Source organism: Cydia pomonella, unplaced genomic scaffold, assembly GCF_033807575.1.
Source record: "Cydia pomonella isolate Wapato2018A unplaced genomic scaffold, ilCydPomo1 PGA_scaffold_163, whole genome shotgun sequence".
In the NCBI taxonomy this organism is placed as follows: Eukaryota; Metazoa; Arthropoda; class Insecta; order Lepidoptera; family Tortricidae; genus Cydia; species Cydia pomonella.
The window spans coordinates 914-27876 of record NW_026907805.1 but is presented as its reverse complement, the minus strand read 5'-3'; the positions used below and the strand labels follow the sequence as shown (position 1 = coordinate 27876).

Sequence of the window (26963 nt, the reverse complement as noted above, 5' to 3'; positions counted from 1 at the left end):
CACATAACCATTGTGACATTGTCATTAAGAACTATCTATTAATTACTTTATCATATTTAATCTTAAAGTGGCCAGTATCTCAGATATCTGCTGATTGTACCTGGCCTTTTCGAAATTAAATATACATAAAATCTGTCCTAATAAGAAAGCGTTATTTCCAGAATTCATCATTAAAAGAATCTGCTTAATATTTTAATCGAATCGTTGCTAATCGGATGAGATAAGAAACTGCATAAATCCGATCCCAACTTATTACCAATCAGACGTATTACTGTCATGTCACGGGACCATATACGAATCTGACCTACTCAGAAATTGTTTTAAAAAGAAAGTGACTTCTATATCATAAGTCGTATGTCGATATTGTTTTGTTCAGAAAGATACCTATGGCGAATCTGGCCTCTACAGAGTCGGGCTTACTCAGATTCGGGCCCAAAAACGAAACTGTCTCAATACGAATCTGCCCTGGCCCGCCTAAATGTCAATTTCGCTTGTGTTAAATCTCTACTGTATGTATCTACCAAAATAGACAGTATTGACAGTTAACATCGAAAATACTTTCAAATGTGTCATGTTTCAATTGACTATTAATGTTTGCATTATGTATAGATTTTGACTTGAAATAACCGTAAAATGGCAACGCATCATAAAATTGGTCGAGCTCCTTTGAAAACGTCTCAATAGTGTATACTGACTGTGTGCTTTGCCTGTGCGTTTATGTCCGTTGATACCGAGTATATTCTCCTTATTCCTGGCTGTACTTAAGTAATATTTGGCATCCTCCTCCTGGCACCGGGTATATTAAAGCTTAAAAGGAGGTTGCAATCACTAACTTTAAGATGATTATTGTGAAAGTAAAATAAACATTTATTTTTATTATTGTAACTTACAAGTTTAACCCTTAATTTGGCAACGTCTAAAATACTGGCCATAACCTGTGACCCTATTTTTGGAATTTTTTCGTAACCAGAATTATTGCTAGGTACTATTAGGCTAGGGTTGCCACCTTTTTTTGTACAGAAAAATAGTATTATTGTAAAAAAAAGTATTTACTAATTGAAAAAATTTGAACACCGATTTGAGGCGAATTGCGGCGTTCAAAAATCCAAGAAGCGTACGATGGATATCGTGGACATGGATATTGTATACCCCCTTTTTAGTGATGAAATGTAGTATTTTTCGTACTATATTGTTTATGAATAAAATATAGTACAATTGACGAAAATATAGTATGATACACAGCAGCATGTATGTATATATATTATAGCATGGGTGGCAACTCTATATTGAGCACCGAGGACGTTTGCACTGACGACATTTCATAATTTCTGTCAAATTAAGGGTAGGTAGAGAACAAGAAACCACTTATTTGAAAGATGACATTACGGCTTGGTCCGACTTTAGCCGACCGACGACCGTTTGCAATGACATAAAACCTAACATTGGTCAAACAGGTTGATTTTCCAACAATTTCTCACTTCTCCCACGAACGAGGTTCTGCAAACAACATGTTTCGTGAGACGCTCTCTGATGTTATCTTGCGGTACAGTTAGCAGGTTCAGAGAGCCTACTGTGCGACTGCAAACGGACATTTTTTTCTATTTTTCGTCATTTTAATTACAATTTAAGACAAAACTTTTGGAACAGTTATTAGATCAACGTTTTTTGCCCATTACAGTTGTAACCAATTAACACGTTCACTGCGATAAGGGGTCGAAAGACCCCATGCAAAGTATCCTTAGTTACACTAATTGCCGCAGCGACAATACTATACTGAGTATACAGGTTTCCATTATGACATCAATGAGATCTCATAAATCATGAGCTATCCATTAAAATGTATATTCTATCTACCTGTTTCGATGAAATTTGAACCTTTGATATCACAGACATTTCAAGTACATATCTTATTGTTTAAACATTAATTTAACCCTTTTTAGGGTTCCGTAGCCAAATGGCAAAAAACGGAACCCTTATAGATTCGTCATGTCCGTCTGTCTGTCCGATTATGTCACCGCCACTTTTTCCGAAACTATAAGGGCTATACTGTTCAAACTTGGTAAGTAGATGTATTCTATGAACCGCATTAGGATTTTTACACAAAAATAGAAAAAAAGCAATAAATTTCGGGGGTTCCCCATACTTAGAACTGAAACTCAAAAAATCTTTTTTCATCAAACCCATACGTGTGGGGTATCTACGGATAGGTCTTCAAAAATGATATTGAGGTTTCTAATATCATTTTTTTCTAAACTGAATAGTTTGCGCGAGAGACACTTCCAAAGTGGTAAAATGTGTGTCCAAAGTGGTAAAATGTTGAACGAGATCTAGTAAGTAGATTTTTTTTAATACGTCTTAAATGGTACGGAACCCTTCATGCGCGAGTCCGACTCGTACTTGGCCGCTTTTTTATACGCTTACCCCATTCAGGCATTCTACATATTTTATTAAGTTTAACGTACAATAATTTAAACCAACACAGGATTATTTAAACCTTGTAAAAGTGGTAATATGACAAACATTACATAAAACCATCGAATTTGCGCTTACGCAATTCTCACACGCGACATTCGAACTGTAACATCTCATTTTACGTAAGTACTTGTAATCTATGGCATATAGCCGACACCTTAATGTCACCCTCTCGTTAGTCTTATTACGTAGCGTTGAGGTTCAGAATGGCGTGTAACCGATTACAGTAATTGTCTTTTTCTAAGCGTTTTCTCACGACCTGACTTTCTCGCTCGTGGGAATGTGTATATGATAAACATGAGATTTTAGGGTTCCTCCTCCTTTTGATTGGCTATTGTTTTTGGGTTGTAATGTAACTGTTCCCTTCTCAAAAAAAGAGATAACTTTTATTGTATTATTTGTATTGTTTCTGTATTGAGATGTGCAAGAAAGAGTATTTGTATTGTATTGTAACTATTTGTAACTAGTTAATTACAAAAAAAAAGTCTGCCGCCAACCTCCGTGTTAAAGTTTTTGTAAATGTCGCGAGCCATGATTTGACGACCCCTGTCCAATACATGGTGTCTTTGTTAGATTTCGATAAATTCTGTGTATTCAGTTTTTCATTAATTCTTAACTTATTGATAAAAAAAAATATTTTGAAATGTCGAGATGTCAAATGTTTTAGCTGCACTACTTGTGACAAATCGGCACAAGTTATCGGTTCGTACGGCAGTACAATCGGACCTTTAATCTAGTTGTGGCGTAGTGGCTAGGTTACCAAGAATACCTTTTTGACGGGACTTTGCCCTGGGTTTTTTTTCTCGTCATGCTCTTCATTAATGATAATGACACAGAATAATGATTAGAGTCGGTCAAAGTGTGACAATGTCATCATTAGCGTAAAAATTCTATGACATTTATAATGACATTCCCTCAATTTGTTACAAGCTTTTATTTAACTTGCCCTGTTAGTTAGTGTGGGTCAAATTTTGGAAGTTGGAAGCTAAATTGGGCCCGCTTCAGGATTTCCGATTGAGCAGAAATTTTGCAAATCGGATGAATATGTAAATCAGATGTCAATTCAATATTATGATTACATGGAGCTGATCTGACAATGGAGACAGCAGGTGGCCATGGGATCTCTGTGATAAAACAATACACAAACTAATTGTGGTTGGAGTCGTTAGATTTGTCTCGATGAATATTAGTTGCTTGTGGAAAGAAAAGTACAGTCTGCGATAAAACCTACCAAAAATGTTTTCTTTTTTCCATAAACTTATCTCATTGCAAAGTCGATGCGAAGTGGCGTCTGCGACGGAACTACATAATCAGATAACATCTAACTACCGGATATGATAGAACGAGTTAGGTATCTACATTAAGATAATAGATTACATTGACGGAACCCTGTTCCGTTCGACGTTTCGCTCCTCTCGCGTACGTTATTACTGGCAACGAAACTAGCGTGCCGCGCCATCTGATAACCTTTATCTCTGAACTCTGGTTAGATAACTGCCACATGAACTATGTAAATAATAAGCCATAGTAATACACATTTTTAAAATTAATGATGTTAAGCATGAAGAATTTGATGGTATAACCATGTAATGATCGATAAAATCGATCTATACTTACCAGAACACGAGAGAGGTAGCGGCCGCCATTAACCTGGAGGTCCAACATCGAGAGAGACCTTAAGAAAGTCCAATTGCCAAAACCGACAATCCGGGACCGACAGGCCTGGCGCTGAAGTGTGAGGAGCCCCGACCCCAGATAACGGGAGCAGGGATAGACAAAGAAGAAGAAGAAGCATAATAAATTTCGTATCACACGAGCGTATTTTTATTGCAGTCCCGCTCGCACGGTGGCATTGATCGCCGGCATCGTCGGCGAGACAGCAATATGCGCGTGCGAGAGCAATAGGAAATGCCGGGTCATTGAACCAAATTCTTCGTGCTTAAGTTCCTTACTTTACCAGTAAAACTCGTGTAGATTCAGGCCTTCAGACAGAGCTCGTTAGCTTGTCTAGAAAACCGCTTTTATAACGGAGAGTCAAGATCAAGAATATCACGATTCTCGTTTTCGAAGCTTTGAAAGTCATATTGTACATAAGTCATACTCGGGAGTCTAGAAAATAATTATTTTAAAGCAGTTTGCACAGGTCACATAACCTAAGCTATACAATAGGTATAGCCCTCGCGTCGAATGATGGTCTGCTGTCCCGTAAAATGTATGTAGACATTGTTTTAGCACATTAATTTATTTGGAAATGTGAGATTTAAGTAATATGAATGCGGTAAAAACGTATTATCTAAAAAAAATCATTAAGCCCAACCAAAAGAGACTTGCACTTCGTTGAGGACGACTTTAATGCCCATATATTAAGGTAGTGTATACATATTTTTGGCACATTTTTCGTATCAATATTTTCAGACATGACTGTACATATATGTCAGTGTAGGGACTATCATTCGACGCGACGCTATAGCTATAATAATGTGAAAGATTTGAAATATACTATACTACTATAGATATGCCGCGTAACTGAGACAGTTGATAAGATTGAGCAGTAATAAGATGATATACCATAGAATAATCTGTACCTATAATACTACTTAATCAACTTTTAAATATTTAAAAAATGCTAACGGGCAAGTTTTCACTTGCTTTCGCAATTTCAACTATGTTAATGCAACTGAAACAATTTCACGTGTGCGTAATTTAGTTAGACTAATTATTTGGCTCGTGCTAATCCGTGCTCCAAACTTGGCACCTTTCACTGGCAGTGCCACTAATTAGCAGTTCTACAAGATCGCAGATATAAATCCACATATGATACAATACCCCAAACTTTGCTGCTGTCATGAAAAGTAAATACAAGGAATTTTAATTAATTAACCCCTCATAAATTTACTCGTTCTTGTCTCGATTACGAAAAATTTTGAAGTATTTGTTTTTGCTTTATTACAGTGACACGTTGTATATTTACGTCGCCACTTGGCTGACTCGAGTCAAAGGTCAGAAATTTAATCAGAAGATTTTTTGTTGTTGTTGTTATACAGCGCATTGAGGAATGGTCTCCTGAAAATTTTACATTCCGAAATCATGATAAATGCGTTCTTATAATCAAAACAAAATTATCTTACGGTATAAATAGAACATACTTAATTGTAGAATAAGTAGGTATTTTGTTAATGTGTGTCTTCGTTACCCAGCGTTCCAATCTTTTATGATGAAAATAAGTTAATCATCAACTTAAACATTGGGAACACGCAAGATCCTGATGTAATAACAGCTTTAACGGTATCGTTTAAGAAACGCTTAACCTCTCTCTGTAATTGTCGGTAAACATCGATGTTTGGCGCATTATGAAATGTATTCACTTTTAATATGTTTATGTAAGGCACTAATCTGGTAATTGAGGTTACCTCTTTGCTCAAAACTGTCGAAAATAATATTGTTAATACAAATGTCCGGGTCAAATTGAAAAGACGACTTTTATTTTTGTCAGTTGGCTTTATAAGTTTTAAGTAGGTTTCAAAGTAAGATAGGTACTTGCGCCTAAGATGCGCCGATTTTTAAGCTTGCCTACTTTCATAATTGTTGATTTTATAATTGTGAATGGGTTCAAAACGATGATGGGTCATTTTAGGCGCAAGTACCTTATACAAAAACAAATCTATCCTGTAGGGCTAAGATGGTCGGCTCTTCATCATTTGTCACCATGCCTGTCACGTTCTAACAAGTATGTAAGTGCGAAAGTGACGGGTATAGTGACAAGTGATAAAAATGGAACCATGATCACTATGTTACTCTACTTTTACTACAAAAGTTCTGCTCAGTCAAAGAATTGAGTCAAAGATACCTAAGCTACGAGCTCAATTAAAATCGGAAAAAATGCCGTAGGTCCTACTTCGTACTAGAAATTTATATTTTGGAAGCTGTGGCCGGCAAAGGGGTTCATGCAACATTGCCAGTCTAGGCCTGCAAAGTGACGTAGAGCTGCGCGGAGCATTATTTTCTTTTGCGCGTTTTTATGAGACAGAAAATTAGACCGAAATAGGAATTGTCAGCCTTGTATCTTCGTGTACTCGTATTCCCTGTTTTCGGGGAAAATGAGTTAGATATCTTTGCAGCTGATTGTAGGTACTACAATTAATTTGATTCGGATACTAACAATTTGAGCAAACAGTGAGACTGTCTTGTGGGTATCCAGTCGCCGTGTGAAGTACAGTTAGCCAGTTAGGGTTAGATCAGGTTTGTATGTAAATGGGAGGTACCGTAAGCCGGAATACCTTGCGATGCGGGAAAGTATCACGCGAGAATGCATTCCAATAACCAACGGTGACAATGTTTTAAGAAGAATCAATGTGGAAAAGTTCAGAAAATGTAGTTTTATATAAAATGTATGATGCACATGTTTTAAGGAAAACTGCGATTTTTATTGTTTAGGTCCTTAGGAAGTTACTCTATGACGTCACAACCATCTTACAATTTCACACCACATTTGTATCATTGTAACGTATAATATGCACATATCACCGAGTCGTATCATCTTTAGGAAGATGGGCGAGCATGCGCCGAAAGCCAAGACTCGTGATACACATCGGTCGTCGCCAACGAAGATATGATACCTAAAATGATAGAAACGTGGAGCCAAATTTATATTTTACCCATAAACTTATTATATTATAGCTTTATCTTATCTGATAATTATTTGTGAAGATTTAACATCACTGCAATCTTAATTAAGTGGCCGTTCAGAATTTTAAACCACGAAGTGTTTTATTTAGATGTGCGCGATCGAAGTGAATTTATCAACTCAACTTGATTCAACTAACAGAACTGTGTTAGCACTATGTCTACTTTGAGTAACGTTCATACATGAGAAAAGTGAGCCAAGATGGAGAGCCATGGAGACAGGGAGTCCAGGAGCTCGAGGGCGAGCGACTCTCCCGGAGACACCATGAACGACGTATATGCCGCCTGGCGTAAGTTACGCTACATTTTCCCTTCCTTTATGGCCTAAAGTGGCTATTCCCAGTAACCAGTAGTCTTCTTACCAAAAATAATCCTGTTACTAGGGTTTCCAAGATTCCCAAATTTATCAGATCCTGATATTTCGGATATTACAATTTGACGGATCCGGATATCGGGATAATTCGGATAATACAGATCTGTATAAAAAAAGGTTACGTTTCATACGGATGCGATGACTTATGTAGGTCTATTTTTAGCAAAAAAAAAGTAAATTAAACTGACAAACTGATATGATGATGGTGTTAAGGCGCTCTTATAGACAGATTTTAGGTTTTTGAGGGGGTGAAGCAGACGAAGTGGTAAAGCAGGCAGGCGGGCGCCCCGCGCGCCGCGCTCGCAGCAAGTCTACGTCCTTATTCTGACGCCATCCGTATTCTGGTTTGTTAGTTCTGGGATCTTTTCCGGAAATTTATATTGATTATGATTTAAACTTAATGAAATTAAAAATTTGATAATTATATATAATACTAGAGTATACCGCGGCAAATTGAGAACCTAGTAAAATGATACCAAATCGTTTTGTGTCGAAATAATATTACTTACTAATTCAGACAAAAGTTACAACTGTCTGCTTTAAATCATATATAGATACCTATTCAAAACTTAGTTGACCTTAAAAATGCAATAGAAGTCAATTTCGGGCAAGTAGTGAAAAAAGGAAGAATACTAGCAAAGCTAAGTAATTTGTGGAAGTGAACGTAAAAAGGTAGCATGTTTTTGCTGGTATTGAGATAACTGAAAACATAAGCATAAGTAAAAAGTAAATAAATTATGCTATCTTCTCTAAAAAGAACCATGACTCTAACTGTAACGACTATTTCTATATTATTTTTTGAATTGACGACAATGAAGACGATTATAAATTTTAAATGCAAAAGTCGACAAAACTGCTATTATTATTTATTATTTAAAGTTTATAATGGCAAAAATGCACTTATACTACTACTACTACTACTTCGAAGTTATATAGTAATGAGTATATTTGACTGACTTTAATTAATGTCTAATAAAGAATCAGTCTGTTGTCTGTCTACTCTGTCTGTAATCAAATATTACAAGTATATTTGACCCACTGAGGTTTCAGATGAAGTTGAAAATCTGCATACATATGTAAGTAGGGTGACAATGAAATATTATGGTACCATCGAGCTGATCTGATGCATGAGAGAGGAGGTGGCCATAGGAACTCTGTGTCAAAATATCGCAACCAAATTGCGTTTGAGGTTGTTAGAATTGTCTCAATGAGTATTATTTTCCTTTGGAAAGAAGTACAGTTAAGACCTGTTCCGTAAAGTTAATTAACATACAAAACTTTCCGATGAACAAAATTATTTTAACGTCAACTATGTTATTTATCCCTTCAAGTGGTGGCCCACCACTCACGGGTCGATGCGATAGCCAGAAAGCTGTCGGCCAACAGAGGGTGGTTAGTGAGGTGTTGCCATATTTAGTGGCAAAATTAAAGGCTTTGAAGTATATTTACGCTCTTCTAGCGCCCAAAAGTAGCTAGCAAGTTAGACAAGGAAAACATACATACACACGCTTGTTAACGCTTGGTTGTTAAGGACCGTTCATCCGGGATCGAACGCCTAGGTCGAGTTCTGTCTTGATTTTTAAAGAGGTTATTTTGTAAATACACGGTACCCTCGAGGAAACGGAAAGATTTTAACAGTATATTCCGGATCGTATTTAGAGGCAAAAATGTCATATAAACTTTTTTAATTCGCCTAGTTTCAGAGTTAATACCAATTTAAAAAAATATTTTTCGTTGTGTTTTAGTGCATAACGCCTTTTTGATGGCTATGTCGCCAATCGCCACTTTGGGACTTAGTCTAGACTACCTTCTTGACAGATATCAAAGTCACAAGGTACCATTTGAATAGACTAATTTTTACGAAAAAAAATGTACCAATTTATATTAATCCATAAATTTTCCAAGAACATGATCTTAATATGTTTAAAAACATACAAAAAGTAAAAAAAAAAAAAAAAACATTTTTTTGTATTGCGGAATTGACTTAAACTTGTACATGAAATTCTTCTTATGACTTATGACCTCAGGAATACGTGGTTAAAAAAATTCCGTTTCCTCACGGGCACTTTTTATGACTTATCCTTTGAATTTTAAGCCCTACGTAGAAAATTAATTAACAATTACCTCCGATCATAACTTTGTTTTGTGGTGGTAGTCATTTTTAATAAGGAAACTGGAAAACTGTCACTGTTGCTAGGTTTGATTAGTTAGGTGCATGTGGCGAAATGCATAAACATTACAATAATTTAACAACAACAAGGACAACTTCAACAGAAGGACATGATGTCACGATCCTCAGCATTGAGGGACCAAGAAGAAGAAGACAATAATTTAATTGTTCTAATCGAATAGCGTATTTAGTGCTTATTATTTAATATTGGCGAGAGGTACAAATATATACGAACTTCCGAACCGAGTACTTGCAAAATTTTGAATGGAATTTGAAGGGTAAATATCACTCCTGCTCACCTTACAAAATAAAATAGTTGATAAATGTTGTAAATAAAGTCTTAAGTGTATACCATATGAAAGTTAATAAACCAGAAATACCAAACAAATTCAACACTTATAACATAAACTATTACAGCCATTTGAGCACTTCCACAAAAACGTGAAATGGTACCTTTCACTAAGCACTATTTAAATCCAGTATATCTCCTGCATCCTGTATGTGTTAAAAATGAAGCTGTTCCAATATAATGACTTATATAAATTAAACAAGCGGATTAATTTTATTTGTTTACGTTTAAAAATAGGTATTCAATTTGATTATTACTGTAATAGCCATTTAAAATATTATTTTACCTAAATTGATAATTAAAAGTAGGTACCCCTCACGAAATAAGTACTACTGAATTTTATACTTAGCAGTGTTTTTTAAAATGTACATGTATTTTACCTTCCTCGTATTAAAAATGAAAAGTAGAGTGTTTAACTCGGGTGCAAGGCACCATTTCATCATTTGGTTAATCGTGGCTGTATGCCAGGTGCGTGTGTAAAACTTGTCAAAAAAGATAATATGACGGATGGATGTCTGAAATGTCACCGTATTTAAGAATCAATTAGCTTAAAAATTAGTTTTTTCTTCGTAAGAGTGATGAAAACATTGTGTGTATAACATATTTGTGTATTTATAGTGTGATTATCCAGTTTATGTAACGTCCGCTAAACTAGCACAGGTCCGACGCTGACAGTGGTCACGGGCGTACTGGCGTACTGACGGTATTGCCGCGCAGGGTAACGTTTAGTAGACAAAATGTTGAATTCATAATTATGAATGAAAAAATTAACGCATCGATAAACTGACAAGCAAAATGTTAGAGTTACTTAAAAGCTATTGAATGAAGTAAATTTCATATTGATATTCATCATAGTACTTCTAAAATATCGAAATAAATACAGTTTTAAGCATATTTTCAAAGCAAAAATTTATCGAGAAAAAGATGAGCCATCGTGTTTCTGACAAGCATACGGCTAGTTCAAAGACTGAAGTTATACATACTAGAAAATAATCGATGAAATCCTTGTACAAGCCTGTAAATATCGATTTAAAAATAGCGCATTTTACTATACACCGCGCCTTAAAAGCTATATTTAATTCTTAGACGACAAATTTGAAAAACATGTTTATTTTTTATATACCGGTTTGATAAAATTACACTAATTAAAAAGCTTACTTTATGTACCTTTAAATAATAGTCCTTAGATTGAGGTAAGGGAATTGCTTAGAAAAAGTATCTAGCTCATTCAGTCCATTCCGGCATTATAACCATAAAGAAATAAAAAGTTGTATTTGAATAAATAAAATGGACCTACATACATTTTTGGTTGACATAATGTACGAAACCATTCATCAATTTCATTCGAAACTTGTTTGTGCTATAGGTCCATGACCATATTTCACGCATCCGTGAGATTCGAAATATCCGGATCCTATAAGACGTTGGATCCGGATCTTTAATTTGATATATCCGGAATCCAGACCCTACCTTTAACGGTCCATTTTATAAGAAATCCTCAACTTAAGCCTCATTGCCACCTTATAGTCCTATAAAAACTCAGGCTAAAGAAAAAATACAAAACATGGTAATTTTTTCCTTATAATATTTTCATCATCATCATCATCATTTTTAGCCTCCAGTCGCCCACTGCTGAGCATAGGTCTCTCTTCTTGTACGCCACTTATCCCGGTCCTGGGCTAGTCTCATCCAGAAGTGTCCCGCGATTTATAATATTTTCAAGGGTTTATAGCAATGTGATTTGAGTTCAGTATTTATCAACATAGTGTTGATTCTCAACATTGTTGCACTTTTTGTACAGAATGCAGCCTTCGCGGACGGACGCGGATGTAAACTACTTCCCTGTTAAAATGCAGTCACTTGCACTTTCCGACAGATAGAAAATGTTAATTATGTTTCTTTTGTTAATTAGCCTTGACAACTTGAATGATGATGTTTCCATGATATGTCATTTATATCGTTAATGTTACTTAAATGTTCAAAGTTGACATTATCGAAGACATTCTGCTGGCAAGATTGATTACTTAGTAGTTATCAAGTTAATTTTGACAAGTTCTAAAATAGCGATTTTGTCCAAATATGACATCTTTTAAATGTTTATTGAAGCAATATTTTATTAGAGATAATTTATTTTACAGTCCATATGGTGCTCCTTTCCGCACGCGTGCGGGAATGAGCACTTTCCATGCATATTAAGAAACTTTAAAGAGCCTTATATAGTGTAAAATGTAAAACGTTGTACGATACACGTGCGAATAGGTAATTCGCAACTTCGGTCGTATTTTAAATTATCACCACTCGTTGCGATTTTCCTATTTTCTGCACTTGTATCGTCAATACATATGCATTCTTATGTATCTAATTTTGTTCAAAGTTCAAAGATCCTGCATAGCGTGTGTCTGTGTAGGTACTTGTATAGGTCTATGACTAATTCTTCCCAATGACATCGACATCTCGTTTTATACAGGTTTCAGTTTAGCAACTGCACCGGCCTTGTTGCATTCCGCCCTCGTTACGTAGCCATTGTCTATAACTATACCGCCGTTTTGCACATGTCGCCAATTCCACTATTGTTCCGACAACAATAGTCACTTGGTCAACAACTGAGCACTGTTGACCTGAAAGCGATTTCGCAATCATTACGTTTTGATTGTGTGGGTACTATCACTTGCAGAACGATCATCCCGAGGAGTTTTTGATATTCGTATGTTTGCTACGGATCTGCAGACCATTTACAATGGTTTTGAAGCGAATGCTCGTTTCTGATGGCGATGCAGATCTGGAAAAGGTCGTGGAACCGGTCGGTCGGCCTTTGAGCAAAACATCGCATCCCTATATGGGGCTCGCAAGGTGGTCGCGTGCTTAATTGGGATGCAGTCTTTAAATACTTGGCAGGTTTACTGGGGTTATAGATTTTAATTGTCTTTTATTTTTATTGTGATTTTAAATGTTTTTGAGCCATAAAGGACTTCTTTTCGGCACATCTTTTGTCGTTAAAGCCTTACTACTGCTGGCTTGTATTATTTTAGTTGAGATTATTACATTCTCGTGAAACATCTGTTGGTATAGGTGTTGGTAGTAATAACTGATAAGTATATATCGGTAATCACTACCTGCGTCTGTTCTTCTAAAAAAATAAGTCAATATCAATGCAAAAATACAGCTAATTTTGTCAACTAGATTCCGTCTAATCTGACTCGCACCGGTATGGCAGCTAAATAGTGTGCGGCTACTTAAAACGTCATATTTTCATAGAGATTTTTCGCTTATTTTCGCTATTCCGCAGTCTGTTGTTTGCCAAGTTAGCTTAGACGGACTCAAAACATTATGTCTTATGATATTCAGGAACCAAGACGCTCGATTTTACCATTTTTAACGCGAGCTCTTTGTCTATTTCAGATGAAATGCTAGAAGGCGAGGGCGCCGGGCTGGCAGCTCGCGTGGCAGAGCTGGAAGTCCGCTGCGCCCGGCAAGCTGAAGAACTACTATGTCTTCGGTCCACCCTAGCTGATGCCCTACGAAGGCTCAACGCTTTAGAAGGAAGAGCGCCAGCATCTTCGACTCCTCAGAGAAATGGGGGTTACACAGGTGAGAATCGGGTTTAGAAACATCTTCTAGATTAATGATAAAAGGCCAGGAGCTGATGTCTTCGTGTAACTGATTTGGACGTCCGCTGCGCCCGAGGCTGAGGAATTACTATATCTTCGGTCTACACTAGCGGTTGATTTACGGACACAAAACGCTTTAGAAGGAAAAACAATCCCACAGAGAAATGGGAGGTACACAGGTAAGAATTAGTCTTATGTCGTTGTAAAGACAGCATGCTGTACTGCTATCTTCCGTTAACCCCAGCTGATGCTTTACGGAGACTCAACGCAAGAAATAATACCAGCGTGTCAACACCTTTGAGAAATTGTAAGTCCTGTCTTCTTTAGCTTGTACTTTCCAAAAATACAACACGTTGGATGGATGAGCGCCAGTATCGTCGTTTAATAAGAAACAGTCTTATACGATAGTCTGGTTCGTTAGACAATGTCCTACATATTAGTTTCTCTAACTGAACTATGCTTGGGAAACTGTATAATGTGCCTAAGTTATTTTCATTGCATATCACATGCAATTTATAGTACATCTCGTTCAGAAACTGTACCTTTTTACAAAACCTTATCAAGTGATGAACAACTTTTTTTTAATTTCAGGGTCATCAGGTACTCCTACGAGAGAGTTAAGGTTACGGCAACCCAGCTATAGAGAGACTGCCAAACGAACGTCCAGCTATGGCTCTACCGCCTCCTCACTCCCACAAAGGTGAGCATCCGTCATCAGTCACTCTAACTAGAGAGCTAAGGCTACGGCAACCCAGCTACAGAGAGACTGCTAAATGGACGTCCAGCTACGATTCCACAGCCTCCTCACTCCCACAAAGGTGAGCATAAGCATCCGTCATCAGGCACTCCAACGAGAGAACTAAGGCTACGGCAACCCAGCTACAGAGAGACTGCTAAATGGTCGTACAAATTTAAGTCGTATGTGTCGTACCTCGTACCTATAAGCGTTAGACGTATGGACCGTTTTTTCAATTAAAAAATATTATGACACATTGCCTGTTATGAATATTTGAATGAAAATGTGTCGTTTATATTCACACTTCCTCACTACGTCGCTGCAAAGTATCCTCAGAGTTATCTTACACGAACTCAAATTTACACATTAACACATAATTAACAAGCACGTAAGCACATTCTTAACGCTAACCTGTTTAAAGAAACCTATATGGTGGTTGGTTACTTCAAACATTTCTTGCATATATCCACCTTGTTCAAAGTAATCGAAATCTACGATCATTAACAGCTCTTACAAATCGTGCTCGAAAATATCCATTACTCGACGTTCCTATCCATTAGCTACTTTACAACACTCCCATAATCAAAAAGTCTTAATAGCAGTTACATTTGAATACAAATATGTCTTTCTCCGTAAGTTTCAAGTCGGTTCATTAATTTGTTTCACGGCAAGTTAAATCAATCACTGATTTCTTCATTATATCGTCCACACTAACTCGTTAACTGACAATTCGTAAACCTTATGGCTAAGACATTAAGGTCTACCAGTGGTCAATTGAGGGTGCTGCTATAGTTTGGCAACGTTAATGAAGTGGTTGATGGACTATCATGGACTTAATGGTTAGTAGTAATAAATCACGTCCAGTAAAGACGTTCGGACACTTCGGGCCACCCAGGATTCTCCTTAGTTACGTAAGTAATATTGCATATTCGGAAATCTCTCAGAGTAAATAAGTGACACTGAACATCGATTGAGCTGCATTTTCAGTGTGGCGTAATAGGGAATGACTGCAAAATTGCATTTTAAAATTTTCTTCCTACAAGCTATTTTGCATTAGTCTGATGGGAAATAGTCTTATTCTAACTCTGCTAAAGTGCTTTAATGTTTCGTTCCAAATTGCTCCAAAATGAGAATACGTCATGTAGGGAATTCTTAAGAGTGTCGTCTTGAATTAGTTATTGAAAGGCAGTCAAAGCTAATTGTAGATGGCATTTTCGTAGATGGTTCCTTTTTATGGAAGACTAAGACAGGGTTCTCCACACTACGTCTTACGGGCCGAATTTGGCGCACGAAAAGGAGCTGCCCAGTCGTGGCTTTAACGTCAAGAATTTGGAGACCTCAGATGCAAGGCATTTGGCATTTCTATATAAATACAAATATGTGATAAAATATTTTGACATTAGCCTTCCCAATTAACTGTAGATTTTTATTTTTCAGACGCGGCCCTCAGCACCAGTCCACAGGCTCGCTGCAGTCGGACTCGCCGGCCTCTTCGTCGTCGCTGTCGCCGGCGCCATCGCCCTCGCCGCGCGCCACCCCCGCGCCGCACAGGTCGCAGGCTAGCCTGTATGTGTACTTGTCTCATGTTATACACCCCCACACTAGCGGCCCCAGCACCAGTCCACAGGCTCGCTGCAGTCGGACTCGCCGGCCTCTTCGTCGTCGCTGTCGCCGGCGCCATCGCCCTCGCCGCGCGCCACCCCCGCGCCGCACAGGTCGCAGGCTAGCCTGTATGTGTACATGTCTCATGTTATACACCCCCACACTAGCGGCCCCAGCACCAGTCCACAGGCTCGCTGCAGTCGGACTCGCCGGCCTCTTCGTCCTCGCTGTCGCCGGCGCCATCGCCCTCGCCGCGCGCCACCCCCGCGCCGCACAGGTCGCAGGCTAGCCTGTATGTGTACATGGCTCATGGTATACACCCCCACACTAGCGCCCTCGCATCACGGGCTTGCCTTACTTTTTTTTGAAAATTTGGTCTTACCCACTAAACCCATTCCGGCGTTTCACCCTCTTTCCCGTTCGTGAGGGCGCACTGGTATCGATGACATTCCACCACGGCGTCCTCCGGCAGCCCCGGCTTATCGCCAGGGCACCCTCGCAATGGAGGGGGGATCAGAAACGCTTGATCCTCCGCCCCCCGACGACGTCTATACAACTCGGACACGGGCCCTTGTAGGCTCGTAGAACTCTCAATCTATTTTATAAGTGTTTTAGGGGTAATATCCTGCTCATAGTTTGCCCGTGTTCAAGAACAAAGTTCGGCAAAATTTGTTTTCTAGAAATTGATCAATTTGGTTCCAGTCATATTTTTCATAGTTTTGTATGTTTTCTTACCTTACTTGCATGTAGCACACAACTAAACCGGTAATTTATAATTGCGTAATTTTCATTTCTATGTAATAGTTTTCTTAGTAACGTAGGAAACTTTAGGCCTATTTTTAGTTCATTTACTTTAGATATATTTATAAAAGGCTATTTGTTTTCTATTTTTTTTTTAATGATGACATTTACAGTAAGGCCTGCTGTAAACGACGCATTACCTTGCGACTTGAGTTCGTTCCGTTCGCTTTAGTACATAATCATATGGCACACAATGTGTTGTAACGGGCTTCGCCGTTGTTGAGTGCTCCGAAAACCGTTTGGTATATAAACTCTCCCATGAATATATCATACAGTTTCGGAGAAGAATGTGAAATCTTAGAATTATTCATGTGGTAATACTCAATTCGCCCCAGATGGTTATCACACGTAAATACAGTGCAGTCATTGCATTGTTTTGGAACTTATCTAAAACAACAATCATTGTGTCAGTTTTGTTTTCGCCTGTACGTAACATCATCGCAAAGACCGGTTGAGTCATAGGTATACATATTATATATGTAGGTACAAACATTAACGTAGTTCGCGGTACAAACAATTAGTTTCTCGACAGATGCTGAAAAATAAAAATATTATTTAAACATATTTATTTTATATATCCAGGAATTCTTAAGACGGGCTTACTCATAATTTAATAAAATGAAAAATCCTTTTTTTTCAGGCACATAGTGGCCTATAGATAAATACCTTAAAGCTAGCATACATATTATAAAAATATAATGTGAATTTAAATTTTAGATTGAAACAAATTAATATACTGCAAAGACACAATTCTTAATAGTGATTATTTCACTTGTTTCTGTTGCAACTTGGAAAAATTAAATCCTACGACACTATATTTTTGAAGTGTATTAGGTAAGTGTTAAATGTTTACTTTTTCTCGATTGTTAGTTGATTTTCAGCGTCCATAATGTATGGTCTCCTGATGCTGTTTCCTATCTTGTTCGGTAAAGGTTTGTTCCTTCAGATTGTACACAACTTATAAGAATTAATGTTTCTATTTCGCTTTTGATCTTTCTTATTTGTGTCTTCTGTTTAGTGTTACTTCTATACGTTACTTACTTTTGTTATCATTTTTTTCTTAGACCTATTTATGTTCAATCTAAGCTAAGCTTTACGCTATTCTACATTTCTTTTTGATGCTCGTTTTCTTATAATATTTGAGAAATCAGCCTAATTCACCTTTCTTAATACTTCTACCAATCTAAGAATCTGCGACGATTCTTGTACTTCTCTTTATTTGAATACGACATATGTAGCATGTATTTGCAATTGACAAATATGAACGTTTTTTATATAAAAAAGACAGCCGAGATAGAGAACCAAACTAACTGCATGGCATTTGCAATGACAAAATGTGGCAATGTCATCATTAAAGTAAAATTTCTATGGCGTTTATAATGACACGCCCCCATTTTATTCTGTCCAAGTCTTTGCAAGGTTAGGTTAGGACTCTAGCTTCCTCCGTTTGTGCAAAATTAAAGTATTGGGTTGATTTCTCCCGCATTTACCGCATTGTATACGTACCTAAACGCTATCGCTATAAACGTAGATGTTCCACTCTAGATCACGCAACAACTCCACGTCCAGCAATCAGAGCCAGAGCCCCGGAGGGAACAATCTCACCAAGCGCTGGAGCTCCACCGGAGACTTCAACGCGCAGGGACTCATTCCCAACATCAGGTGGGTCTAGACGCCAATCGGCAACCTAAACTCTATGGCAACCCTGAGAGGCAATGGTGACAGGGACATACATGTATGTACCATCAGGTGGGTCTTGCGAACCCAATCAGCAACCAAAATTTATTAACAAATATTTGTATGTGTTCTGGCAGTAACTACGTTATATAGTTTGGCATGCCGAATTCCGTAAGTAGAAAAAGGCGCCAAAAAAATTTAGGTGCGAGGGTTGTCCTCCCATAGAAAATTTAAATTTCACGCCTTTATCTACTGACAAAGTGGGTTTGCCAGAGTATAATTACTTGTGGCTATAAGTTTTGGTTGTTAATCGACAGTAGATATTCTAGTTATATCCATAATTGGTCCAAGATCGACTGATCTCGATGATTGGTATGATGGAAAGGCAGGTGTGATGTAGCTGGGTATAGCGAGCCTCAAAACTTGCAGCTGTGTGGACATGGTAAACTGGACAAAAGTGTAAATTTGATGCACCATTATGATGAGTATTACTTTTTTTGCTGTCATGTTATGATGATGTTTTAAATATAGATACCACATGTTTTTTATGGTTTGTCGCATCCATGCATGACTTGTCAATCGTACACAGTTTGCAAAGCAAGTTCCAAGTTCATTTGATACATTTGTAAATTAGTTAGTAATGTAGAAATCACGCCGTTCATCTAAGTAAACTTGACAAAAATCATGATTAACTTTTGGGTCGGATTTGTAGTTAAAACAAAAAATATTACTTTGCTAATCCGCGAACAGATAACGTGCTAGCAAATCAGTGCTAACCCGGTATACTTACTTGCGTATTTTTACATGCAAGTAATGTTCCCACCCTCCCACCGCAAAAATAAATATATTAACCCACCACCGAAAGCATGTAAAAATACGCAAGTGAGTACAACTGGCTAGCACTGATTGACTAGCACGTTATGTTTTCGTGAATTAGCAAAGTAATACTTCTTACTTTTTGTTTTAATTAATATGGATTTCCGCATAGTAATTCCTAATTCTATTCATTATTTGAAAACGGATTTGTAGTGTCATAGTTCTGATATTAAATATTGTTGAACAAATTTAGTTGATTTAAATTCTGCCTCTGATGAGTGGCGTGTTTCTTTACTGTTTGAAGTCGTTGGCTATGCTAAAAGTAGTCAAGAAGAGTTTAGGAGTCACCAATCGATCGGTCGTTGATCGATTTTACCAATTAGTCGATGAACGATTAATCGATATTTTTTCTCGGTGCAATGTAACAGAAAATTGTATCATAGATAAAATGGAAGTTGGTAAAAACTTAAGTCTTATAATTGAAGAAAAATTAAGCTTCAAATTGTTGACTCACTTTGAATCGAGTCTTAAAAGTAATGTGGTTCTTGATGCCTGAATTAAATAAATAAAAGTGAGCAATCCAGAGACTTGAATCTTTATCAAAGCTAGTATTAGTAGTGCATGTAATGCATTTAAGGAAGGCACTAAAGGGTATACAGCGGTATTTTTAATACAACTGCAAACAGGAATGAGACAAATATTTCAGTGATGTGAAACGATTTTAAAATATTTTTTGAACTAACAGAATGCAACATTGTTTTTCTTCAAGCAGCAATGTATTTTGTTTATAGTCTTCACTTGTGCGTCAGTAAGTGCGAGTTTTGAAGGAAAACAAAGTTATGATACGTTGCGTGCTAAATTATTTTTGAAGGAAAAACAAAAGTCGTCATTCGTCGTTTATTATGAGGTTAAAAATACTCGCTGTATATTCTGTATGTAGCTATAGAAAGACTTAGTTTGTTTGGCTATACGAGTAGCTAATCTTTTTTTGTTTTGTTTAGTGTTGTCCATGTTCTAATGTTCTGTTCGTTCCCTCTAGATTTACAACCACAAAGTCTTTGTTAAACTTGTATTCTAAGTCGCCGCAGAACGGGCCGATTCTCAAACACGGGTAAGTTTGCACCAGATCTACTTGGACTGGGTGTTGGATGTGCAAGGGTTTATTGGTGGCGGTGTTTTCAAGCGTTTACCATGTAACAGCTTTTAAGGTGTTGGGTTTATATTGGTGTTTGGATTCATGATGGCTTTGGTTTAGATGAAATATGGAATTGAGATAGTTGGAGCCCCGGGGAAGAAAATAGGATAGTTTTTATCCCAAAAAATAATCCCATCCCAATTAGCAACGGAAAATATTTTTGCGTTTATTTCACTGCTAGTATCAGACATGCATTTTAACAAAAAATATATATAACTAGTAGTTTGCCCGAACTGAGAACTCTCGGTTCGCTTAAAAGATAGATCAAAACGCCGCGCCGCGTGCGATTTATTGCAAGCTGTGTAGAGCCCGTAACTGATCTTAGATTTAAGTCACCTAATCGTAATCTTTCTTGTCAAGTTCCAAATACCTATATTATGTTTATTTCATTTTTATCTTGATAATTATTTCAAAAGGGTATATTTAAAAACAATATTATAAATGTGTAAACCGCGAGCCCTTTCATTTGATACCAACTCGACCATAATACTTTCTCGCAAACAACATGACCAGAATGGCAAGACCTCTCACAAATAGCTTTTTGGCCTTGTAGCTTCACAACCCCTTGATCGAGCCTGCTCATAATTTAATGAATTAAATATACTGCCATCAAAAATACGTTTACCCAGTTTAAATAAGAACAAATTTTCATGTACGATGAGTGAATTCACAAAAGTAGCTGTATTAACTCTTTGTTATATTGAATAGTTAGTATGTAGGTTAAAAATTTAGTTGTTTGTTTGTATATTTAATTTGTTGCTACATTATCGCATTGGGTTCAGCCTGTAATGATAATTGTATGTGTGGAAAAAAAAAAATACTAAAGTTATTGCGTCACAATCTTTTGATAGCTCAGTTAAAAACATCGAAATACCGGGACGCGCCCCTAGCCAACCGTGTGTTCCAAGTTGAATGTATGAACGCTTCGCTCGCTCGTTCGAAAAGTACATTCCGTTTAAAATTGCACAATTCTTCATATTTCACGTACCCGCGCGTACGCCAAATGCGAAACGCGTTATTAAAACGCTTGTCACGTAATATGCGACAAGTATCTCATACTGTCCCAGTTTTCCTTTTTTGGTTGTATGTCCTTTAACGTACTGATAGTGATAATTACTAAATCTAGTCATGAAGAAAACTGGAAGTTTCCAGTCATGTACCTGCCTCATTTACTAAAACTACTACAGTTAGACCAAGCTAAGTTGGCAGCGATTTGGATAGCCCACACTGTGCAAGTGTTATTTAAACGGTCATCATTTCATAGAAGTTTGACGTTTTAAATAACACTTGCACATTTTGGGCTAGCAAAATCGCTGCCAACTTAGCGTGGTCTAACTCTATTATTTAAATTGGAGTCTACAAACTAGACAATCGCCAAGAATAATCGTAAGCGAGTCTCAATTTATAGTCGTATTATTTTTTTCTGATGGTACATAACATAATTATACATTATAAAATTTATAAATCTCGTTTAGGGTAAGTAAAGTGCGCTTTCTTCCTGTCTCATTAGCAGAGGCCGACATTTTCGTGGCATTTTTGAATTTTCATAGTGACTTCTCATTTATCGACTTCACCGAATTTATATCGATATATATATATACGCCGAGGGAAAGCGTTATGTTTTGACATGAAAATGAATATTGAACTGTCCAAGAAGTAATTTAAAAACAGATATCTTTTATAGAAAACCTCCCTACTAGAACACTTGTTAGCACTAAAACAGACTTTGAACATGAAATTGAAAAGACACTGAACTTAACTGATTATGAAATTATATTAACATTTTACTGCTTTCATTGCACATCTCTATTTCACATTTTCATCTATTCAGAAGTTATATGAAGGAGATCGCTCTTTAACGATAAGACCGCCTCTACTTTTAATCTTCTTTAATATGTGTTCTATATTGTATCGATATATGTATATCGGAAGTCGATAAATGAGAAGTCAAAAATGCCATGAAAATTCCGGCATCTGTCGTTTGACCTTCCGCTGTCAAACATCGGTGTCGTTACACAGTGACAATTTTGTGAATGAATACTAGACTTGAATAGGTATAAACCGAGTAGACATTGTGGCCAACGTCATATGACCTCAACAAATAGGTGAATGCAGAATGATATCACGCCGACAATAACAAGGGAATTACTCTTGACTCACTTCGTACTGAATGAGAAGTCAAGTGGAAATTACCCTACAGCCTGGTTCTGCTGCTCGAAGTAATGGCCTCACCAAACGTCACTGATAATCGCAAGCGATTTGCAATACATTGCGGCATTTAGATGGTTGATTGAATTCAATTGTCTAGGTAAAATCGCATGCGATTTGTTGCGACGTCTGTAGAAGCCTTAACATTTGCGCGTGCAGGCTGTTATTCCATACCATTGCATAAAATACATATGACATTTCTCTCCCTCTCATTGAACTAATCGATTTCCAACACACACTCCCTCACTTTGATTTTTTTTTAAATTAATGGCTTCGCGCTCCTGGCTCATTCAGCCAGACGAGTAATTTGTTATATTTATATCGGTGCAAAGTTAGCCCAAAGGGACTCTAATTAGTTTACTGTAACAATAAGTACTTAATCATAAGTTTTATTAAAATTAATAGGTACCTATAAGTCCTATAACCTGTAATAGAAAGAAGTCTCATTTCAACTGCAGTTGTCAGAAGAAAACTTCAATCGAAACATTAATGAATTTTCTGATGGTGAAGCAAATGGTCACGTGACGTTTCATAACATCGGGGCTAGGCCCCCTGGTTTTTTAAACGTTCCGCGCCAGCAGGCCAATTAACCGCTCAGACGAGCCAGCATAAAAGTAATATCCGATTCCACGAATTTATTACAAATCTCATTGTTTGAACAAGAACTAAAGGCAATAAATTGTTATTACGCGTATATCACACCGATGCGGACCGCACGCTCCCTCGGTGCGTGAGCAAGACTACGACACACACATATATAGCGATGTCCCGCTCGCACACCGGAGCGGCGTGCGGATCGGCATGCAATGTGAAGACCACCTTATTTTTGAATACACGACCTACTTTACAGTTCACGGTCATCTCAACGCGAAGTTGCCGCGAATAAACGCCGGCTTATTAAGTCATATCGACATAAATACAAGATGTGCATGAAGTCAGGCTATTCTCAAATACCTCAGCAACCAAAGCAATTTGTAAGTGATTACTCCGTTTGTAGCACATACATTAATGCTTCAATTGTGAGCATACAATGAAAGATCCAACAAAAGCGGCAATGTATGAGGTAGGGTTTAATTTGTACGCTATTTATGTAAGAGGAGCGCCTTTCCGCGATTACACGTCAGTCTGTTGCCGTTTTTCTCGGACGCCGGCTGTTTGACCACAATCTGGGCCGCAACTCGTTTTGCAATAAAAAAGTTTGCCGTGTCATCCGCGCGTTTTCGGATTAAAAAATAATAATTTGTGTGCGCCATGGATGAAAGGTAATTTGCCTAGTTTTAATGTTATTTTTCGACTGTTATTTTATTACTATTACCTGCGTATTGTTTCCTCTTATCTGATATAGATAATAGTTCCGTTGTAATGATCTATTATGGCCTGCTATTACATATAAAAGCTTTGTAACACGATACTTTATTTTCATTTTAGTTCGGTGCTTTAAGTTGGTAAGGACTCGGTAGCGAGCGGTACTTTTTTGGGATCTCAGTGCATTGTTAACTCCATTTTAAGGCGAGATGTCGTTCACCCCGATGTAAGTTGCTTGGGTTTTTTGGTGTTTTGTCGAAGTTTAAAACTGGATTTAAAAGGCATGGACGTATGCAGTTGTCACTAATCAGCATGATTTCTTAGCAAATAACTTCATGTGTTTTTACTAACATTATTTTAACGTTTTTTTTATTTATTTTCTTTACTAACTGCCATTAACTGCTGTGAATATATCAAATATTGTTGTTAACAGATATTTTAAATAAGCGCTTTAATATTTGAGGGTAGTTTAAAAAACACTGCGTTTTTTTATTTTTCTCTGATTTTTATGGCACATATTAACATGTCAAATGACAGGTGAGTATTTTTCTGGCGATCTCTGTCTGTGCTTCGGTTAATCTGCTGTAATTTAGTAGGTATCAAATCCAGGTAAAAACACTAAAAACGGCTGGCCTCATGCATAATGCCGTCGCCAAGCATACTTACGGATGATGTAATACTATAATGCGCCAGGCATTACCTTGATGTACTAATGACATTTTTTTCCGTACTCAGTTTATGCTACTTACCTTAATATTTAGTATATATAAACGGCATGAGTCATTGCATATTTCTAAACTGATAAGAAGAGAAGAATGGTATTCCTGATGAAAAGCAAACCAAATTTGCGCTCTATTGAAGATAATACTCTCATTATGATAATGAACTGCTAATTTGCATGTAAATACATATAAATGAGTCATTGTTTTAGTAGGTACTTTATGTACTGGCCCGCATGTCAGCGGTCTATTATTCAATTTGTTTTCTACCGTCATATTATCACTACTTAATAAAACTACGTATGGTGTATCCGGATGATTCCGAATGTCGAAAACCGTCGGATAATTCTGAAAAGGGGCTCATATTATGATGGAATTTTGGGTGTTTTTCTCATACGAAATTACCTGAATTCACCTTATCACTTTACACATTTTCCGAGGTCGGTTACCTAATTGCAATTTAGTGTAGGCACAGGTTTTTTGCGAACTTTGTGACCCTGTTGCAAATCAAAAATATAACCGTTCATATATGTAGGCGGGAGGTATGAGCAAAAACCTGACAAAAAATATTCATATCATTCACATACTAATCGGGTTTCAAGTCCTCCTCACAAAGCTACCTTATAAATGCTAAAATGATGGGTTTTAATGTCCAAGACAAGGTTTTGAATGTAGTCTTTGAAGCTCATGTCTGATGCCTTCACAATAAAGTTGACTACGTAACTTGTAATCTTTTTTTTTTTACTTTATGGCCACGGCCAGGCTGTTGCGTAACTTCCTTTTCGTATGCTGAATTGTCAGCCCCCCGAGTCCCGGCCCGTGGGTCCCAATTTAGAGTTCCCTTTTACCATAATATTATAATTCCAGCACGCACACCTGCCAGTACAATGAGGAAGATGGCTCCATGCGCATGTACCTTCGCGGGAGACCCGTGGTGCTGTACGGACCCTCAGACCTGGACGGTTTCGACCCTGCCAAGGTCGCCCCGCCACCGCAGAACAAGCTCAAGCTGGAGTGGATCTACGGATACAGGTGAGATCTGCTCACACCTGCCAGTACAACGAGGCAGATGGCTCCATGCGCATGTACCTGCGCGGGAGACACGTGGTGCTGTACGGATCTTCGGAGCTCGACCGGTTCGATCCCGCCAAGGTCGCCCCGCCGCCGCAGAACAAGCTCAAACTGGAGTGGATCCATAGATCCACTTCAGTTAGTTAGTCCAGATAGATGTTACCTGTATCCATAGATATAGGTAACGTATTTCTAAATAAGTTAGAGACTTATTATTTTTTGCAGTTGAGAGAGAGTTCCAGCAAAATAAAGAGCTAATGAGGTCGTTTTAATCAAGTCAAGGTAGTATTGAGCGTATGCTTTAATGCGACGACAAAATTTAAACCAGAGTGAATCGGAAGGTTGTGTTACTTGTGTGTGTACCACCGTCAAATCGCTGACCACGCGCTTTTTGTTACACGCTAAGAAATTTAGATTCTGGACGTCCTGATATACTATGAGAACCAGAACTTTAGCAAGGCTAGACGTTGAAAAGCTACACATTGTAGACTCTGAACCAAGTATCCATCTATTGTACCTCAAGTCATCTGGCCTTTGCGCTATGTTATGTGGTTCTTCAAAAAGCGTAGGTATATATTCTGAGTTTTCAAAGGTCGTCATGAGTTTTCATGTTACCATACGATGTTACTGTCCTGACAAAGAAGCCCTTTAGGCCTATTTGCAGAATACATTTCTGAATTTTAAACTGGCAACGCATAAGTTGTTGCGTATTAACGCATATGTTGACCGCTTTCTATCAGACTGTCTGTTACTTGCTAATTATGTATTTCATCAAATAAAAGTAAATCGTATTCTGTTACTTCTACACTAAACTACATCGGTGATGAGAATGAGACTCAATTGTTATGTTAGGTGAGCGTATGTACATATTAAGGTTTCTTTTGACCGGGTTCCAGGGATAATTTTACTGGGTCTTTTATTCAAACAAAAGCAGTGAACAATATCTTATAATTTAGGTAGTGAGTTATAAAATAAAAACACTTTTTTTCCCCATTATGTGTGACACAATATCGATTGCTGATAGCATTCAAGGTCGTCTGAATTTAGTCGCTGACCGCAACAGGCAAATCAAATATTTAGTTTTTGGACAAATTACTACCCATTACCAGCCCATTACTAATTCATGTCGATTGATTGATACGTTGAAGTGATAGAATAGATAGAGAAATGATTGGTGC

At 37.5% G+C, this 26963-nt stretch overlaps 1 protein-coding gene across 3 annotated transcripts in view; it reads left to right on the top strand.

The window, feature by feature from the left end:
* The window catches only part of LOC133533425 (zinc finger CCCH domain-containing protein 18-like), a 65263-nt gene extending 39583 nt beyond the window's left edge, over positions 1-25680 (top strand). The window contains exons 1-7 of one of the 3 annotated variants that reach the window (XM_061872403.1): positions 7237-7445; positions 13447-13635; positions 14247-14355; positions 15829-16285; positions 18340-18456; positions 20327-20398; positions 25582-25680. In XM_061872403.1, coding sequence (XP_061728387.1) covers positions 7358-7445; positions 13447-13635; positions 14247-14355; positions 15829-16282 — 840 coding nt within the window. In that variant the 5' untranslated portion in view covers positions 7237-7357 and the 3' untranslated portion in view covers positions 16283-16285; positions 18340-18456; positions 20327-20398; positions 25582-25680. Of the gene's footprint in view, positions 1-7236; positions 7446-13446; positions 13636-14246; positions 14356-15828; positions 16286-18339; positions 18457-20326; positions 20399-25581 lie in introns of those variants that run through there. The other 2 variants (XM_061872405.1, XM_061872404.1) reach the window with 2 other exon arrangements.
* The last annotated feature ends 1283 nt before the right edge of the window (positions 25681-26963 follow it).